The sequence below is a fragment of the Vigna unguiculata genome, chromosome 8 (genome assembly GCF_037176805.1).
Source record: "Vigna unguiculata cultivar grain cowpea cultivar isolate G323 ecotype 2 chromosome 8, ASM3717680v1, whole genome shotgun sequence".
NCBI classification, from domain to species: Eukaryota; Viridiplantae; Streptophyta; class Magnoliopsida; order Fabales; family Fabaceae; genus Vigna; species Vigna unguiculata.
Window position 1 is genome coordinate 22,200,168 of NC_140799.1, and position 21,127 is coordinate 22,221,294.

General features: G+C 39.2%; 2 protein-coding genes and 1 pseudogene across 2 annotated transcripts; all 3 read left to right on the top strand.

Annotated features, from left to right (window-relative positions):
• The first annotated feature begins 2,018 nt into the window (after positions 1–2,018).
• LOC146884239 (uncharacterized) lies at positions 2,019–9,265 on the top strand (annotated as a pseudogene).
• Positions 9,266–16,661: 7,396 nt separating this feature from the next.
• LOC114194966 (uncharacterized) lies at positions 16,662–17,639 on the top strand. The gene is made up of 2 exons (XM_028085368.2): positions 16,662–16,729; positions 16,835–17,639. The coding sequence occupies exons 1-2, from the start codon at positions 16,662–16,664 to the stop codon at positions 17,637–17,639; spliced, it is 873 nt and encodes a 290-aa protein (XP_027941169.1).
• A 2,105-nt stretch (positions 17,640–19,744) lies between these two features.
• Positions 19,745–20,843, top strand: LOC146884240 (uncharacterized). The gene is made up of 3 exons (XM_085665912.1): positions 19,745–19,832; positions 19,891–20,334; positions 20,764–20,843. Exons 1-3 carry the CDS (start codon positions 19,745–19,747, stop codon positions 20,841–20,843), a joined length of 612 nt encoding a protein of 203 aa, XP_085522038.1.
• The last annotated feature ends 284 nt before the right edge of the window (positions 20,844–21,127 follow it).

Below are 21,127 nucleotides of genomic sequence, written 5' to 3' on the forward strand. Positions count from 1 at the left end.
TTCTAGCAAAAAGAAAGTTTAATGTGGGTCTACCAAGATTCAAACCTAACCAATTCATGTTTCATGATAATTCACATAATTCTATAATTATGTTATCACTCATCATGATCCAGCACATTATTAAAATAATTATAAATTAAATAACATATAATTGGTATACATAGGACTTGAACCCAAGTCCTATCACATAATTAAGTACTCTCAACCATTTATCTAGTACTACTCCACGTCACAACAACCAGCATTAAATGTCATAAAGGCTCCCACTACCCACATTTATTAATTATTTGTTTATTTAATTAATTAAATTTCACAGGTCTTACATTATGGAAGGACAAAGCTGGACCACCATTTGTGTTTGAACCGAATCTTCTTTTTTAAGCCCTAGGACAAGGATTTGTGTGACTCTAGTGGTTGCATTATAATAGACAACACCTTCCCTTATATGACTTAATTGGTAGTGATATTTTAAGTAAACAATTCCTTAATCTGAGCTTGATAATTGTTCTTTTTTTTTGGGGCATAGCCTATGAATAATTGAGTTCGATGTTTGTGTGGTTACGCCACAACCCTGAATTCAAATAATAGAATTAAGATGAGTTGATATACTTGTTTGTAATAATCAAATAAAGTCAAATTTCATGTACCTTGACTTAATTTTAGATCCAAGCTAGCTTCACATTGCTTTATTTTTTATATCAATTGGATAGTTTGCATCACCATAATGAAAAATTATTGTATTAAGGTGGAATCTATGGGATTTTTTTCATATGTGAAAGAGAAAAAAAGAGTACCCTATGTGGTTTCACTAATTGTATCATTCTAGATTTGTTGGATGGAGAAAGAGAAAAAGAGTCCACCACCACCTATTGTTATTCCTTTAGATATTGTTCCCTCAAGTGGTGGTTCTGAACAAACTATTGAAGTATAAATATAACAAAAAAAGTAAGATACTGATATTAATGACTCTCTCCATTCTACTGTACAATGATATTTATCATATTCTTCTAGATTATTTTTAAGATCATTATTTCATGTTAAAATCTCATTTTATAAATCAATGATTCTTTAAATATGCCAGAAGTTCTGCTACTCAAATGTAAGCTCACAAGCACGATAAGCTCACTCCCCAAAGTCCAAAAATCATTTTGAAATCATATGCTTTGATACCAAATGTAACATCCTAGGTGGATATTACATGACAAAATATAATTTTATTGAAAGTCAAGATAGTAAATAAGGTTCTGAAACACGTGAAAATTTAAAACTTATATCGTTGCAGTTATATTACCTTGTGACATCATTATTACAAGCTCATAGTAGGGAAAAACCTTATAAAGTTTATTACAAATGTCTGAAAATTAAAACATAGAGTAAATCATCCCACAGTCTGCCCCGGTCAGTCTTTACGCATCAGCATGCTCACCTGGATTCATATCCGCTCCCGCATGACAAGTCACGCGATCATCGCCAAACACAAATAGAAAGTGTGAGCTGAGAAAAAATATAATATACTCAATGAATAATAATAATTACCCCTCACTCGATCTATCTTAGCCAATTTTCCTTTATTGACCTCTCTATATTAGCTCTCACAACAATCTTATAACCTATATGAGAAAGATCCATTTACAACCTTGGTCATTAGGGATTATCATGCTCCCATGAACCTACCCGCTTGTGGTCCAACCCTACAAACCTCCCCACCCGTAGTCCAGCTCTACGAACCTGCCCGCCTGTAGTTCAACATGCGTGTACACCTATTATCAACCTTCCCGCTCATAGTAGCCTCAAGTGTGAGCACGAAACATAACCTCCCCGTTCGTATCCCCATACAGGAGTACAAAAGATACGGACCTCCCCGCCTGCCTCAAACACGCATCTCACATATTCGTTACGAACCTCCTCGCTCGTAACTAATCCAGCATATCCCTGACCAAGCCATCAACATCTCTCGTGCAAATCCATATGCAACAAACCCCCGCTCGTGCATTATCGCCTGGCGCTGCCATGCGAAAATGTGCCCCAGATTGCCTAGCGGTAACCCCCCCGCCGCTAGGCGCCATGCGCCCAATGATTCCTCTGTTGGTGGCTTATCGCTTGGTGGAGCATCCCGTGCCGCTAGGTGCCACACCAGTAAATTAGGTTTCTACTGGTTTAGGCACAACCACACGCTTTCTAGCACATTCAGGCATACCAATCATACAATCAGAATACGAAATTCGTATTTACAGTTCACATGCCACAAAATTCATCATCACAATTCTTTAGTACCAATGAATCATAAGCACTCAAGCATTCAAACTTAGGATACTACATCACTTGAAAAAATTCAAGCATATATAGAAAACATGTGCTCTTAAGTCCAGCAGTACCATCAAGCATACAATCTCATCATCACACAACTAATACCACTCTTGCAACCATTAACATCATGCTTCATTTCACAATTCATACAACTCTATCGTCAACCAACACATACATAAATATCGCAATAATTATTTTATTCACTTAGTAGCTTTCATATACAAGTGGAAGACCTCCAATTTGTCATTTCTAGACTTAAGACATAAAATTAGTTTATCAAAATGAATAGTGTTTCTTCTACTACAAGTTCCCTATTAAATATATAACTTAAACTCATGCATCAATATCACTAAATGCACACCTATAAATCATACAATGACGCTCAATCTCGTACCCAAAAACCATCCCAAGTAATCACAAATCTAAATTTTTCCACTAAGCACAGCAAACCACTACTAGCCACTCCGTATCACCTGGCGGCACACTTTATACCGCTACGCGGTGCATCGGAATATGAAAATTTCCAGTTTCCTTGCACCTGCCAAAAATTGTAATATACCCAACCCTTAAATCAACTTCCAATTCAATCACAACAATTACACGTTCAACATGCATTCAAATTTCTAATCATCCAATCCAATCACACAATAATCAATTTCCAACTTCTACACATTATAATTCACAATCAAAACCAAATCCATATTGATCCCTTATTTTCACCCAAACCCCAATTCATCAAATTTCCAATTAAAAGCATCTATTATAATTCAATTACGCCTAGAAACATATGATCAGACTCACATAATTGAAGAACATCCAACACATCAAGAAAGCACCGAAAACGTATACAACTATGTGATTCGAGTGCATATCGCCTGGCGGTTCTTTATTGTCGCCAGGCGGTTCGTCACAAAACCCTGAAGACCATTTTAAAATGGTTATGTCGCCTGGCAGACCTTCATAGCTGTTAGGCAATTTCTGAGCAGAAACCCAAATTTTCACGAAAATTAGTGCGAATTGAAAGAGAACTCAACCATTCATGTCAATCATCATCCAATACAAAATTAAATGAAAATAAACATTTAAGGAACTCCCCTTACCTAGTTTGCTTGCTCCTAGTGAACTCTCAATGATCCTTTCTCGTCCCCAATGCTTTAACCCTTGTTCCCACTCTATCACTCTTTTCCAACACTTTCTTTCTCTCCCTAATTTTCAATTTCGTTTCTCTCTCTTGCTGCCACATTTACACACCTCTATATTTCCACTCAACCTCTCCTTTTCCTAAAATTTGCCAGTCCAAATTAATAAAAAAACTCATTAAACGAAATTAATTAACACTTTAAGCATCAATGGCCATTTAAATGGTGCCTTTAATGCCCTGAACTGATTCCAAGTTACCCTTCTGGTTTCCCCTAGAGAATCTCTAGAGTTTCTAGATTTTCCTTTTATATAAAAAAATACCAAAAGATGAAAAAGAGCAACTCTCACCAACCAAGGTTTGAACTCACATCCCAACACTCATCAAACATAGGTACAACAATCAAGCTATCATATAATTCACGTTTAATTCACACAAACATACCATGTTAAGTCCTACTTCCGCATTCACAATATATTTGTAAAAGATAAAATAATTAAATTGACATACCACAACACATACAAGACTCGAACCCAAGCCCTTCACATAACTAAGTACTCTCAATCACTTGAACTAGCACTATCCTTTGTTTAGGGATTATCAAGGAACTCGCTTAGGGTATTTCCAACTCACCATTACTTGTACTTTATTGATTATCATTTATATGAATTTCTTAGGTCTTACATTCCCCCCAACTTAAAAGAATTTTCATCCTAAAAAATTTCACTTACCAGGAAATAAGTTTGGGTATGATTCCTTCATGAGATCCTCCATCTCCCATGTTGCTTCTTGCGTTGTGTAAGACTCGAGAAATTTAAATAATTAAATAAATAATTATTTAATAAATCCAGGTAATGGAAGCCTTTATGACAATTAATGTTAACCTTTATGATGTGGAATAGTATTAGCTCAAATGATTGAGAGTACTTGATTGTACGAGAGGACTTGTGTTCGAGTCCTATGTATGGCAATTGTGTGTTAATTAATTTTATTATTTTTATGATATGTTGGGCGTGATAAGAGAGTATACATTTCTAGATTTATAGAAATTATCACAAAATAGGAATTGGTTGAGTTGGTTGTGCATTAACTTGATAATCAAGTGGTTGTGTAGAGCAAAATCATAATATTTAATTTTTTGCCTTCTAAGGGAAGAATTTGAGTAGGTGAAGAGTTGGAGGTGAGTTCTACGAATCTGGACATAGAGAAGGGAGTTATGAGTCTTAATTAGACTTTAAGGACAAAAATTAAGTAGAGGATTTCAATTATTTTCTTTTTTATTTTATTAAAATTATTTTTAGGGTTGAAAAGAGGACTAGGTTAATTTCGTGTGGCTATTATCAGAGAGTTTAGAACCTTAAAAGAGTTGAGTTAGGAAGGCGTTAGAAGGCTGGGAGAAGGTATCAAGGGCGGAGATTAAAGTTGGTGCAAAGAAGAGTGTCCGTGGATTAATTTTTAGCCAGAATTACAAGTTAGGGACAGCTGAACTTGTTAATTTCTTTGCACTTTGGTTGTTTGATGCATGGCCTTATTGTTTCTTTGATGTATGTACACACCATAATGCTTAAATGTTTTCTTAATTTTCTTTTACAATTACTAAGGTTTTCCTGTATACTGTTTATGGAAACCTACGAGTGAGAGGGATGGGTTCTTCTTGGTTCTCTATGGATGTGTTGTATGAATCATATAGAAAGAATCTTAGGTTTGCGTGGGGTTTTGTTTCCCTTCTTTGTTCTTCTTTTCGACCACTTTGGTGGTTTCTGGGGCGCGTTTTGAATCATTGGGTTCGCATTGGATGGGGGATTTGATGAAGGAAGACTCGCACTTCACGTTTGTGATGATAGAACCGGGCTATGACGGTGGACATTTGTAGTTACTGGTTCTCGTAGTGGATGCAATGTTTGAGCTACATTCATTTTCGCTCACCAAGGTGCTACAACAATGGTGCAGAATGTGGGTTTTGGGTCAAGGCTATATATATATATATATATATATATATATATATATATATATAGTTCTTTTTTTTGGTGTAGTATTGGTTACATTGAGGGGAATATTTTTTTTACTAGTGTTTACGAAAATTGTGGGCATCCTGATGTAGTGCAATTTTTGTGTCTTAGTTGATCCTGTGTAATGGTAGAAATTTAGGGGTTCCTTGAGAGAGATGTTAGAACCTTGAAACTTGGTGAGACAATTCATGCTTTGACCATATTCCTTACGTAAAGTGCATGCGGGTTGAGACAGTGGGTTTCTAGTTTCTTGAAAAACTTTCCATGAGTGATTGGTTGGTGGGACCACACACCTAAAAATTTATGTTCTCTTTCCTTAGCTTTTTCTAACCTTGGTTTTATTCAAGTGCTACCATAATACATGTTTTCTTGTTTTAACCATTTGGTACAACCACCAAATTCTTTCATAACATTTGGCTTTTTGCTATTCACGTAACAATGCTTGGAAGTCTTTTATTTTCAATTGTTAGGACTTTGTGTGGGCACCACACGGGAAGTATTCTTTTTAACATTTAGTGGTGCATTGAATTTGTTTGCACTGTTCTTCTCTCGCGCCTCACTGTGCATTTGTTTGCACTGTTCATCCGCTTTGTTTTTGTCCATAGTGCATCATCGCCATTTTGCTCCATTCGTCGTTTTCTTTCTTCTCTGTTCACCGCACCATGAGCCTCCATGCCTCCACGCCACGAACCCTTTCCATTTTGGTCTACTAGCCTCCACACCACAAACGACCACCTCCACGCCACGAAGTGCCGCTATCACCGCACCACGAAGCGCCGTTGTCGCCCCACCACGAAAACCTCGTCGCACCATGAAGTGTCGTTCGCCGCACCACGAACCTTAATGTCGCTGATGCCGCCGATGTCGGGGACCTAACAAACAACACCAAATATTCATACGCCAAAGGTTAGCTACAATATTTGACTTCTATATAAACATTCATTGATAATTCTCAAACTTCCAAAATTTCAGATGCTAAATGCTTTGAGGAAAAATGCTAAATGCTAAATGCTAAAAGCTAAATTCCAAAATGATATTATCTCACTAATAATGTCAAGGGGCTGGAAAATGCTAAAATATTGTTCAGTGAATGTGTTTTGGTTTAAATTGGAGGAACAAGGTCTATTTTGAAGTTGCTTGAGCTATTGCGGCCGCCACTTTTTTTGCCTCGTTTTCCGCCGCCGCTCTTACCTGCATTGGAAGATTATCACTTGCATTGATAAAGGTCAGTTCCTCCAAACTTCATTCATTACATTGAAATGCGTTTAATTGGTTCTTGGAATTTTAGTGCACATAAAATTGGTCAAGTCCTTAAAACAATTTACATTGAAATTCAAAGCATAAGAGTGGATTTTTTACTTGTGGCTGGTTTTATGAACTTGATCTTTTATCAAGTTCATTCATTTATCTATTTGCAGAAGCAGTTAAGAGTACCAGTTGAGTCACTAAATATAATATTTATTTAAACCAACTTCTCATGTCGTGTAGTAATGGATCGAAGTTAGATGAATGCAATTCAAATCCATTGGAAGATTATCACTTGCATTGATAAAGGTCAGTTCCTCCAAACTTCATTCATTACATTGAAATGTGTTTAATTGGTTCTTGGAATTTTAGTGCACATAAAATTGGTCAAGTCCTTAAAACAATTTACATTGAAATTCAAAGCATATGAGTGGATTTTTTACTTGTGGCTGGTTTTATGAACTTGATATTTTATCAAGTTCATTCATTTATCTATTTGCATAAGCAGTAAAGAGTACCGGTTGAGTCACTAAATATAGTATTTATTTAAACCAACTTCTCATGTCATGTAGAATGGATCGAAATTGGATGAATGCAATTCGAATCAGTGATGTCTATGAGAATGGCGTTGAAGAGTTTCTAAAATTTGCTGAACGACACGGGACTGCCTTGAATGGAAAATATTTTTGTCCCTGTGTTAATTGTGTGAACGGGAGACGACAAGAAGTTAAGTTGATACGAGAACATCTTTTATGTGATGATATCCTAAAGAGTTATACAACGTCAAGAGTTTAATCCATACTGTGAGGATCGCATGGAAGATATGATTGAAGATATTGGACAAGAAAATTTTCGTACAGTACACGTGTATGATTCATTGAAAGATGATTCAGAGAAGACTTTATATCCCGGTTGTAGGAGTTTCACTCGTTTGTCAGCAACACTAAGATTATTTAACATTAAAGCCAAAAATGGGTGGACTAATAAAAGTTTTAGTGAGTTACTAGAATTGTTGCATCTAATGCTCTCGGAAGGTAATACATTGCCAACCCGTCATTATGAGGCTAAAAAGATACTATATGTCCGATGGGTATGGAGTACCAGAAAATTCATGCTTGTCCCAATGACTGTATTCTTTATAGAAAAGAGTTCAAAACATTAACTAAGTGTCCTAGATGTGGAGTATCGCAATACAAAGTTAAGGATGATGATGATGATGAAGATAACATGAAGAAGGGTCCTCTTGCAAAAGTGTTATGGTATCTTCCAATTATACCTCGATTTAAGCGTTTATTTGCTAATGTTGATGATGCTAAAAACTTTATGTGGCATGCAAATGGAAGAAAAAGTGATGGATTGTTACGCCATGTAGTTGATTCACCCCAATGGAAGAAAATTGATACCCTCTATGATGTGATCCCAACAAGGCTTATACCTTGGGCAACGCCTAGGCCCAAATCATGCTCAAGGCCCAATACATGGTCCACATGCACCTTCAAGCCCAAGCCCATCAAGAGGCTCAATAACAAGGAGCATGCTAAAAAATATCCAATTGGGCTTCATTCAAGATGGCCCAAACCCACATGGGCTTCTCATACTCTTCACATGGGCCAAAGAAGATGTGAAGATTCGAAGAGGTGTCTTAAAGAGCAATAGAATAACAATAATATTGGCCCATTGTTTAGGCTTTTCTTTCTAGAATAATAATTAAAACAATGAGTAGTTCAATTGATAAAATTGGGCTTGACTAAGCCTAATAGGAGATTTGGCCATGAGCTATCAAAAGAGCCAAGGTGGACTAAGTGGAAGTCAACACTTCTTTCTACACCTCATGGATCCAAAGCATCCAAGGGTTAGGAATGCTTCCTCCTTTTCCAAGGCATCATCCAATGGCGAAGATCAAGCCTCCTTCTCCAAGCTTGATCTATGGGCCAAGATCAAGGCCCACTCCATCCAATGGCTCTCCTTTCTCATGTGTAAATGGCTTCATATAAAAGCCAAAATTTCACTCATTTGTAGACACTCTTGAATTTTTTGTGCAATAGACACTTTGAGTTGAGAACACTCCTCACTATTGCCACTTGAGAGTCATCTTTAGAGAGCTTACTTTTTTACCTCTAGCCCCCTTCCTAGGCTAGAACCACCTCTAAATCATTCATCCTTTCATCTATCCATTGCAAGCAAGAGCCTACAAACTTGCCTTCCACTCTTCCATGCTTCCTCCATCATTTCCGCTGCACTTGGAGCTTCATGTCTCCACCAAGCTCCATCACTCTACCTACAGTTTGGGAGTGATCCAAGAAATTTTAGGCTTGGTCTTGCAACTGATGGAATGAATCCTTATGGTAATTTAAGTAGCAAGCACAATTCATGGTCGGTTTTGTTGATCATTTATAATTTGCCTTATTGGTTGGTTATGAAGAGAAAATACATGATGTTATCTATGATGATATCTGGACCAAAGCAACCTGCAAATGGCATTGATGTTTATTTAACTTCGTTGATAGAAGATTGCGATTGTTATGGGATGAAGGAGTTGAGGTGTTTGATGCATATGGAAAAGTGAATTTTAATTTGCGAGCTCTCTTATTGTGCACATTAATGACTTTCCAGCTTATGGAAATTTGAGCAACTATAGTGTGAAAGGACACTATGATTGTCCAATTTGTGAAGAAAACACAAGTTATCATCAACTAAAACATGGGAGGAAGACTTGTTACATTGGCCGCAAATTTGATATCGCTGTCGTTAGGCGATCAAATTACCACTACTTAACTTTAGCAACTTCAGTATTGCCAAGTTAGTAGTGAACAAACTAGTTAGGGTTAAGATAATCCTGAATCGTCTCACAACGAATACAGAATTGATCTCAAATATTTGATTCTTATAAAAAGTGAAATTAAAACTAGAAACTATAAAAATATGGGGTTTTGATACGCAAAGAATAAGTGACACGCAAATAAAAGATCGTAAACACAATAATAGTAAATAGGTCAATTCCACTACTTTTTCAAAATAGGATTCTTCATCGGTTATCTAGAGATGATTGTTAAATTAATTATTGTTGTTGATTTACAAATCAATCAATGTAAAGTCTTAATTCATTTGTTGGCATTCTCACTTTTAATCAAAGTACAGTCTCAATTAAAAGTGAGAATTTTTAGATTATCCATAGTAAATTCAACCAAAGTACAGTCTCAATTAAATTTTACTATGCCTAATCATGTCTATTCCTTTGTTTCCTCACCAAATAGAAAACTTAATTAATCAAAGTAAAGTCTTGACTAATTTTAGTTAAAGTAATTACCTCTAATCAAAGTACAGTCTCAATTATTGGCAAAAACTTATTTTATCAAATGAAAGTTTCTAAAAAAATCAAAGTAAAGTCTCAATTGAATTTAAAAACCTTTTCAATCATATGATTAACATGTGTGTAGATTTAAAATCATAATTTTCTATTCAATTAAGAAACAAAGGACATAGATAAGCAGAAACCACAACAATAATTAAAAGAACAAATAAATTAATTCATCTAACCTCAAAATCCAGTTAAGAAATTATAGTGGAATCAACACTAAAAGCTTAGTCCTCCATGGCTTTGATGGAATACATGATAATAATATGATGAAGGAAAGAAAATAAAAGGAAGAAGGAAAGATGTGATGGATAATGGTATTTTCCAAAACCAAAGAGTTGCTAAGTGTCTAAGTATCCTTCTTCTGCTCCCTTAGGCCTCTTTATATAGGCTTCAATTGGTCTTGGACTTTATCTATCGGTTGCTCAAATATTTTATCTTTATTTAATTAATTAGCACCTTAATTTTTGTCCAATTTCCAATTCTACCCTTCTTATTTGACCATTTTTGCAGTTTTGACCACATTGTGACTAGAGTTGACTGCTGGCTTTGACCATTTGATCAGTGTTGACTAATTGACCAGTTTGACTGTGCAATGAGAAGCTGACACGTGGCAGAATGCTTTCTCTCTCCAGAACTATGGTTTCATTCTTACACTTTTCTCCAACTTGTGGTGGCTGCTACGTGGTTGACGCGCGGTGGTTTGCGATGTGTTTTTCGGTGAAGGTCTTCTTCTTCGATCTGGCTGGAGGCGTGCTACTGGTGCGGTGCATATCTATAGTGGTGGTCGTGACTGGTTGTTGTTCTGCTTCGCAGGGGTTGCCGGCGCTATTGCGTGAAGCTCGCGAATGCAAGTGCTTCGACACTGTTCTGCTTCACGTTTACTGCTACAAGAGATGTGTGAAGGTTGCATTTTCTGGTGCGTGTTACAGGTGCAAATCTGTGATGGTTTCCGCTGCAGAGATGGTCGCACTGCTGCAGCTCCGTCGTGGTGATGGTGCTTGCACTTTTTTGGATTCTCACGAGTGTGAGGAAGGATGGAGCAATGGTTGTTGACAGAATGCGTGCAGGTTGGTGGTACGTGAATGGTACAGAAACAATGCTGCTGTGCATAGAGATGGTGGCTGCTAGAGATGGTGGTCTACTGCGTCGTTAATGGTGCGGTTGCAGCATGACGTTACAGTGGCCGACGATTGACGGCGGCAGATCTTTGGTGGCTGTCGGCATGGTGACAGCTAGGGTTTATGGAGAAATTAGGGTTTCTCATGGAAGAGATGAAGATGATGACGTGGAAGTGTATGGTTGGTCAATTTGGTGAGTGGAGGATCATGACACGTGTCATCATGTGGTTGGACAGATTTAGAAGCTAAGGATTGCCATATGGCATAATTTGGTTGAGTGTGTAAAAATTGGGGTACAAAACAGGTTTTTGTGGTCCACTTGCAAGAGGAGTGTGTAAATAAGAACTGGGGGTGCATTTAGCTCCTGATTTATTCTTTTCCAAAATTTCCTGATTTTGGAATTCTTTTGTAACTTTGAATATTTCAATTCCACACTTTTAATGACTCAAATCAAACTTCAGCTGCATTAACAAACATTAGAATATCCGATAATATGTTATGCAACTAAAAACCAATTTTTACGTAATTTTTACCTTACGTACTCAATAAATCCAATAATCACAAATCCCAATTAAATCAATCCTTAAGCACAAAAATTCTATTAAAATCCTCAAATTTAAACATTAAATGAGGGAAAAAATTTGAACTTATCACACACCCACACTTATCCTTTTACTCCTAGGCAAAATTGAACAATTTCAAAACTTTATTCTGAGGTATTTTATTCCATATCTTCAGTGGATTAAAGCAATGAATACAAATGGAAACAAATCAATCTTCTAGAATTCATGTTGTCATGTACATACAAACGGAAAGATTCTGTTTTTCACACATGAGTTAATCTTTTGAGTTTACAAGATAATCAAATATGAAAGAGAAACACTCAAGTTAAATGTATATTTTCTCACCAAAGTTCGCTCAAGTGTTTTGGCTTGTGTTTCCACTCAAAATACTCATGCAAGTAAACACTCTCAATGCTTAGCAAGACTCTAATATTCACAGCTTTCAGAAAACATGCATTCAAAATCATGAGGACTTTTCACAGGTTATAAAGGGGCCAAGGCAAAGGTAGGAAATTTTTTTAGGATTTTAGTGTTTTTGAAATAGTAAGGTAGAAAGAATTGTGGAGCATAGTTTAAAAAACAATCCCCTTTGTCTTTTTTCTTCTCTTTTATCCTTTGTTGCTCTTTTTTAGAAAGCAATCATTTTTCATTTCAACACTCTATCATCAACAATTTTTTCTTTTTGCCATTTTTATAACTTCGTGGGGGAAATACTCACCCCCACACTTTATTTCTCAACCAATCTTAACATAATCCACTAACTCCTTCTTTCTCCCTGAGGTAAGGAAAAACTAGGTCTTTTTCTTTTTAAGGTTTAGCAATATGCTCAAAACAAGAAAAAGAGGTTTAAAGCTCAAAGGGCTGCCAATGGATCAATGTCATGGTTAGCTTATTTGGCCAAGTAGGTAAGAACAAGAAATGCCTCAGTCATATCAAATCATGCATATTCACCTACGATGCAAAACACAAGAATCAAGCTAAACATTTGAGTAAAAACAAGACATGAGCAAGTCACACAAGAAAAATTGGAATGACACATGGTAGTCCATCCTTTACAATAAAGCTCAAAACTCACAAGGTCAAAACTCTTTCACAAAAGATTTATTACAGAAACTCTCAAATCAACTCAATTAGTAAATCACAAAAACAATCCACTCAGAGAACATGACTCTTATTTTCCCAAAATTATGACCATTCCATTAGTGAATCAAATCCCAAAATCCAATGTCAACATGTTTTATTGAAAGCAGATTTTTTTTAAGAAAACAAAAAAAAAAACAAATAGAAAACAAAATCAGAAAAGGGGGAAAATAAATTTTCTCCCCACACCCCCACACTTTATCCATGCATTGTCCTCAATGTATTCAATATATAATGCAAAGAAAAAGTATGAAGTGTACTTACCTCCTCAAGGCGGAAGGTGTGCGGGAGAAGTCAAGTTCATCCCATCCATCGTCTTTTTCACCATATCTTGATTTTCATTAAAAATTTGAAGACGATGCCCATTAACTTTAAAAGTTCTTTTTGAGGATTCTTCCTTGATCTCCACTGCTCCATAATGGAAGACTTTTGTAACAATGAATGGTCCTTCCCAAGTGGAGCGCAGCTTACCACTCATGAGACCAAGCTTGGATTTGTATAGTAACACCTTCTGGCCTACCTTGAAATCCTTTCTAGCCACAAGCTTTTGGTCATGGAACTTTTTAGTTTTCTCTTTGTAGAACTTTGAGTTTTCATAGGCTGCAAGCCTAAGCTCCTCTAGTTCTTGCAACTAAAGTTTTCACTATTTCCCTGCTTCTTCCAAATCCATGTTGCAGGCTTTCACGACCCAATAGGCTCGATGTTCAATCTCCACAGGTAGATGACAAGCCTTTCCAAAAACCACCCTAAAAGGCGACATACCTATAGGTGTTTTGTAGGCTGTCCTGTGTGCCCAAAGTACATCATCCAATCTTGTGGCCTAATCCTTTCGACTAGGCTTCACCACTTTCTCTAGTATCTTTTTAATCTCCCTGTTAGGGATCTCTGCTTGCCCATTAGTTTGGGGGTGATATGGTGTAGCAATGCGATGCGTCACCCCATATTTCTTCAACATGTTCTCAAGTAGCTTATTACAAAAATGAGTCCCTTGGTCACTGATGATGGCTCGTGGTATTCCAAACCTATAGAAAATGTTAGACCTGACAAAACTCATGACAACTCGAGAATCATTAGTCCTTGTAGTTATGGCTTTCACCCATTTGGAGACATAGTCTACAACAAGAAAAATATACGTAAACCCAAAAGAAGGAGGAAAAGGACCCATAAAATCAATACCCCAAATATCAAATACCTCACAATATAGCATGGGTTGTTGAGGCATTTCATCCCTTATTGAAATAGATCTGACTACCCTTTGACATTGCTCATAATTTTCATACACCCTCTGTGCATCTTTAAAGATATTAGGCCAATATAATCCACAATCCAACACTTTCACACCTATTCTTTGTGTCCCATAATGTCCACCAAAAGGAGATGAATGACAGAACTCAAGCACATAAGGTATCTCGATATCTGGAACACACCTCCTTATGACTTGGTCACTACCAATGCGCCATAAGATTGGGTCTTCCCAGATATAGTACTTTGCCTCACTTTTTAGCTTGGTTCTTTCATACTTGGAGAAGGAAGGAGGAATAGCAGAAACAACCAAATAGTTAACAATGTCAGCAAACCAAGGTTCAGAAAACATATCTTTCACAGCAGTCAATGCTAAGAGGACTTCATCAGGAAAGTCATCTTGAATAGGAATGTTATCTCTTCTATTTTCAATCCTGCTAAGATGGTCAACTACTAAGTTATGTGCTCCACTTCTGTCTTGAATCTCAATGCCCAATTCTTGGAGCAGTAACATCCATTTAATCAATTGGTGATGCGCAACACTGTCATGGCGCCCCACTGTAACACCAGAACCGCCAAGCGATGGCATGGATTCAGTGGGGTCCTGGACTTGGTGGCGCCAGGCGGAAGGATAGGTTCCGCCAAGCAGCGGTGACGTAAACAGTGACTCTTGGAGCAGCGTCCACTTAGCGATAGCCGGGCGGTAGTTTCAGATTTTATGGTTTTTAGGCGCTTGGCGCCTGACGGTACATGTCCCCCGCCAGGCAGTCTGGAAGCGGATGGCGCCTAGCGATACGTGTCCACCGCTAAGTGATTTGGCTACTGTAAGTCCTAAGTATTGGACTTTGTAGGGTGATCTACAAGGCTTTTAGTGATGCCTCAAAGGTAAGATTGCTGGGTTCCTTGACTTGAGCTCGGAACATATCCCTTGAGTTGAGCTCGGTATAGGGGTTAAGCACGTACATTCCTTGAGTTGAGCTCGGAATGGCATCCCTCGAGTTGAGCTCAGGATGGCGGATGAACACGAGGAACCCTTGAGTTGAGCTCGGGTTGGCGAGTGTTGCCGGTGCGAGTGTGCTGGTTGTGGCCATTACGGATGGGTCCAGATAGATTGCCTCCTCAGTTGTTGGCTGACGAGTTTGGTAGTCTTGGGACATTACGAACTATGTTCGTAATTGGAAACTCCACCTAGCGTTACGGTGTATGATCCGTGGCATTGGTTCTCGCACGTGCTCTGTTGGTTGTGGCTGATAGGTTTGGCAGCAAATTACCTTGGGGTAATCACTAGAAGAGGTAGAACACGAATGGTCTGGTTGTGGCCAGACGTTAGAGAATTGAGTAAGAGATGGTATCTTGGTTCTTTATAGAGTTTACAGTTGTATAATTGGTTATTTGATTATTGTTATGATGTATGTTGTTTTCATAAGCTCACCCTATCTGCTTGTGTTTGGCGATGATCGTGTACGCGGTAGACGTGAGCAGAGAATGTTGATGCAGGTGGAGCCGGTGAGGCTTAGTCACGGAGCGTGGGAAAAGCTTGGGAGTTTTATATATTTTTGTATTATTCCGAGTTGAACTATTTTATAAACTTTTATGAGAGGTTTTATGTTGTTGTTTCAGTTTTATTGACTATGGATTTTGCTTTTATCCTTGGAGGTTAATAAAATTTAAATTTCCCTCGTTTTTGGGAAATGAGGTTTATTCCTAAATGTGGCAACTTTATGTTTTTAATTATTTTATTTATTTAAATCCGTAATATCCTGATAGGATGTTACATTTGGTATCAGAACTTTGATTTCAAAATGATTTTTGGGGCTAAGGGAATTGCGTGACTAAGTGATTGTGTGTTTTATGTTGATTTAATTGTTAAATGTGAAATTCTGATTTAAGCTGTGTAATTTAACCAACTTTAAAAATGTGGCATGCTCAGGCCATGGCTAACAAGAGGAGGAGAAACACTGCTGGAGCTGACGAGATCACTCAGGCGATTCATCGCATCCTATTGCAGCTCAGCCTAGAGCCATGGTGGCACCTGTGCGCCCTGTGACGATGGAAGATTTCATGAGGCATAAGCCCTCAAAGTTCTCTGGAAAATCCACCCCTGACGAGACAGACGCATGGCTGAGAGAGTGCGAGAAGGTCTGCAGGGTGATAGACTGCACTGATGCACAAAAGCTGTCATTTGTCATTTTTCTTCTAGTAGTAGATGCAGAGTATTGGTGGGTGGGCATGCAGCAGTTGATGCAGACTCGTGCCGAGGAGATCACCTGAACTTCCTTCAGGACTAGATTCCTGGAGAAGTACTTTCCAGACTTAGCGAAACACGAGAGGGAAGCTGAATTCCTCACTTTCCAGTCGGGGAACCTGATTGTGCAGGCATACACAAATAGGTTTGAGTATCTGGCTCGATTTTATTCACCTGCAGTCACTGAGGAGTGAAGGTGCAGGAAGTATGAGGGCGAGCTGAAACATGAGCTGCGCCAGTTTATAGTACCACTCCTCATCAGGGAGTTTTTGATCTTGGTGGAGTAGGCCAAGGCGATGGAGCAACTAGAGACGGGACCCAGCAGTGGGACTCGACCACAGAGGACCACGACCGACCCCCGTCAGTAGAAGAAACCATACACCAGACCATCACCTTCTTCCAGAAAACTACAGTGTTTCAACTATGGTGGTGAGCACTTGAGGAAGGACTGTCCAAAACCCTCTTGCAGCACTGGAGGCAACAGTAGCACTAACAAGTGCTACGTGTGTGATCAGACAGGACACTATGCTAGACACTATCCTAACAAGAAACCAGCTGGAGGTGCACCAGCTAGGAAACCAGTGGGAGATAGGCCCCGAGCACTAGGGCGTGTATTTGCATTGACAACTACAGAGGCGACTCAGTCAGGTAACCTGGTACAGGATACTTGTTTGTTGTTTGGTAACCGTGTGGTAGTGCTTTATGATTCAGGAGCTACCCATTCATTCGTATCTAATGAATGTGTGAGGAGGCTCGGGCTTGTGATACGGGAGCTGGGGTGCGAATTAATAGTCGCCACACCAGCGTCAAACGAGGTGTCCACTAGTTTTGTGTGCGTGGGATGCCCTATGGAGGTGGTGGGTCGCAGATTCAAGGTGAATTTGATTTGCTTGCCCATGGAGGGTCTGGATGTCATTATGGGTATGGACTGGTTGTCGAGCAACCATGTGGTGATTGATTGCGGACGACGCATGGTGGTATTCCCTGAGATAGTAGGGTTGGAGCTCTTCTCTTCTAATCAGGCTGTGAAGGAAATTGAGGATGGAGCCACATGTTTCATGATTATGGCTCATGCAGAGAAGTTGAGTACTGCAGAGAGAATCAGTAGAATTCATGTGATGGAGAAGTATGCAGACATCTTCCCGGATGAAATTCCGGAGTTGCCACTGAGTCGGGATGTGGATTTCACCATTGATCTCATCCCTGGAGCTGGTCCAGTATCCATGACACCCTATCGGATGGCACCAGCTGAGTTATTTGAACTGAAGAAGTAGATTGAAGATCTACTTGAGAAAAAGTTTATACGTCCAAGTGCATCGCCTTGGGGTGCGCCTCTATTGCTCGTGAGAAGAAAAATGGCAGTTCCAGATTGTGTGTCGACTACCGGCAGTTAAATAAGCTAACTATAAAGAATAAGTATCGACTGCCGAGGATTGATGATCTGTTGGATCAATTGAGGGGAGCTGCGATGTTCTCGAAAATAGACTTGCGGTCTGGGTACCATTAGATCCTAGTCAGGCCGGATGATGTGCAAAAGACAACTTTTAGGTCGCGCTATGGCCACTACGAGTATGTGGTGATGCCGTTTGGGGTGACTAATGCGCCGACCATATTCGTGGACTATATGAATCAGATCTTCCAGCCATATTTGGATCAGTTTGTGGTAGTTTTTCTTGATGATATTCTGATCTATTCCGAGAGTAGAGAAGAACACGCAGAACATCTGAGAGTGGTTTTGGGGATTCTCAGAGAGCACCAGCTGTATGGGAAGTTGTCAAAATACGAGTTCTGGCTGGAGGAGGTACAATTCCGGGTCATGTGATTTCAGCCCAAGGGATTGCAGTGGATCTGGCCAAAATCGAGATAGTGGTGAAGTGGGAGAGGCCACAAATAGTCACTAAAGTGCGGAGTTTTCTGGGGTTAGCGGGGTATTACAGGCGCTTTGTGGAGGGTTTCTCCATGATGGTGAGCCCATTGACACAGCTCACCAAGAAGGATCATCCTTTCTCGTGGATCGATGATTGTGAGGCTTGCTTTGAGGATATGAAGAGAAGGTTGACTACTGCACCAGTGTTGGCGATTCCTGATACTACTAAAATGTTTGAAGTATATTGTGATGCCTCCTATCAGGGATTGGGTTGTGTACTGATGTAGGATAAACGACCTGTGACATATGCATCGAGACAGCTGAAGGTGCATGAGAAAAATTATCCGACTCATGATTTGGAGTTGGCTGTAGTGGTTTTTGCACTCAAGACCTGGCGACATTACTTGTATGGGGCCCAGTTCCAGGTATTCAGGGATCATAAAAGTCTGAAATACTTGTTTGATCAAAAGGAGCTGAATATGAGGCAGAGTCGCTGGATGGAGTACCTGAAAGACTACGAATTTGAGCTTTTGTATCATCTTGGTAAAGCCAATGTCGTTGCCGATGCTTTGAGCAGGAAGAAAGTCCATGTGGCAACTATGATGATTAGAGAGCTGGAGTTGCTAGAATAGTTACGAGACATGAACCTGGGACTGGATATGGGTGAAGGTCAGATACGATGCAGTATGCTGAGAATCACCAACGAGTTTCTAGATAAGGTTCGGGTTGAACAGGGTAATGATCAAGAACTGCAGTAGATCATTAGTGAGTTGGGTACTGAGAAAAGGAAGGACTTCAGAATGAGCAGGGACGGTATTCTACGCTTCAGAGAGAGGGTGTGTGTTCCCAGTAGTAGAGTTTTAAGGAAGATGCTCTTAGATGAGGGGCATAAGAGTCGTCTTAGCATACACCCAGGTATGACTAAGATGTATAAAGATTTAACAGCTACTTTCTAGTGGACGGGCATGAAGACAAATGTTGTTGATTACGTCGCTTCCTGCTTGGTGTGTCAGAAAGAGAAGATTGAACACCAAAGGCTGGGTGGGATGTTGGAGCCTCTGGATATTCCTCAATGGAAATGGGACAGCATTTCCATGGACTTCGTCACCCATTTACTGAGGTCGGTGAGGGGACATGACTCTATTTGGGTGATTGTAGACCGGTTGACGAAGTGTGCACATTTCTTGCCCATAAATCAGAAGATGTCCTTAGATAAGCTGGCCGAATTATATGTCAAAGAGGTGGTCCGACTACATGGTGTGCCTGCCAGTATTGTATCTGATAGAGACCCAAGGTTCACATCGAGGTTTTGGCAGTCTTTGCAGAAGGCCTTGGGTACTCAGTTGAGAATGAGTTCGGCGTACCACCCTCGGACCGATGGACAGTCTGAGAGGACTATAGTCGTTGGAGGATTTGCTGAGGACGTGTGTGTTAGATCATCTGGGCACCTGGAGTAATATGCTGCCATTTGTGGAGTTCACGTATAATAATAGTTATCACTCCAGCATCGGGATGGCACCTTATGAGGCATTGTACGGTAGGAGATGCCGAACACTCGTGTGCTGGCAGCAGGACGGAGAGTCAGCAAACCACCGAGAAGGTGAAGATGATACATGATCGCATGAAGGCCAGTTAGAGTCGGTAGAAATCTTATGCAGATAAGAGAAAGAGGCCGCTTGAGTTTGAGGCGGGTGACAATGTATTTCTTCGTGTGACCCCCACAGCTTGCATTGGGAGAGCTCTTAGATCGAGGAAGTTGACTCCTCGATTCATCGACCCATACCAGATCACGAGGAGAATTGGACCTGTTGCATATGAGATTGCTTTGCCACCACACTTGGCAAACTTACATAATGTTTTCCATGTGTCACAGTTGAGGAAATACATAGCAGATCCTACGCACATTCTGGAGGAGGATGATGTGCAGATACGAGAGGACTTGACTGTTGGTGCCGGACCAGTGAGAATCTTGGATTCTCAAGTAAAGCAACTCAGAGAAAAGGAGATCAAAACAGTGAAGGTGCTATGGGATGAGGCAGCTCAGGAAATGACATGGGAGATGGAAGATATCATGAGGCGGTCTTATCCTCATCTTTTCTCTAGTAAGTTCTCTTTTTCGAGGACGAAAACTTTTAAAGGTGGGGGTAATGTAAAACCCGTGAAATTTAATTAATTAAATAAATAATTAATTAATAAATGCGCGTGGGAGAATTAATTATGACATTAAATTATGAGTGGAATGACGTGGAAAAGTAATAGCTTAAGTGGTTGAAAGTACTTTGATTGTGTGAGAGGACTTGGGTTTGAGTCCTATATATGACATTTTGTATTATTGTTCGTTTTTATTTTAAATATATAATAATCATGTTGTGAGATAATATGATAATTGAATTATGATTGTTAACATGAAATCTGAATTGGTTAAGTGGTTTGATATTGATTTGGCAATTGCATGGTTATGGGTTCAAGCCTTGGAGAACTTACATTAAACTTTAATTTTTGATATTTTTGGCTTTGGCTTGAATATGAAGAGTTGAGGAACTTCCTAGTGGAATGGCAGTATAAGGGTGGCTGTGAAACATCCCATAAAGAGACAATGAATGGGAATTAACCACCATTAAGTGGCAATTTTCGTTTTAGGTTAATAACCTAGTTTTAGGCACACTTTAAAAGGGAAAAAGTGAGTAAATAGCAAAGGTTTGGCAAGCTGAAAATACACCAGAGAGAGAGCACGAAATTTTGGAATTCTGTGAGTTTGGAGTGAGACTTGAGGGGCTGAATAGAGAGGAGCCAAGGAGGGTTGGTGTTCAAAGGAGAACTTCTCAATTTTCAAGTTTAAGCTAAAGGATCCAGGTTAGGGGAGCTGGAACCTCGTAATTATGTTTTATTGTATAA

What these genes read in the sequence shown, in the direction of transcription:
- LOC146884240 (XM_085665912.1), top strand. Translation starts at nt 19,745, where the DNA reads ATGGCACCTTATGAGGCATTGTACGGTAGGAGATGCCGAACACTCGTG. An exon ending in GTCAGCAAACCACCGAGAAG is followed by an intron (nt 19,833 to 19,890) that starts GTGAAGATGATA and finishes AATCTTATGCAG; the next exon opens with ATAAGAGAAAGAGGCCGCTT. An exon ending in TTATCCTCATCTTTTCTCTA is followed by an intron (nt 20,335 to 20,763) that starts GTAAGTTCTCTT and finishes TTGAATATGAAG; the next exon opens with AGTTGAGGAACTTCCTAGTG.
- LOC114194966 (XM_028085368.2), top strand. Translation starts at nt 16,662, where the DNA reads ATGGAGCAACTAGAGACGGGACCCAGCAGTGGGACTCGACCACAGAGG. An exon ending in ACCACGACCGACCCCCGTCA is followed by an intron (nt 16,730 to 16,834) that starts GTAGAAGAAACC and finishes ACCCTCTTGCAG; the next exon opens with CACTGGAGGCAACAGTAGCA.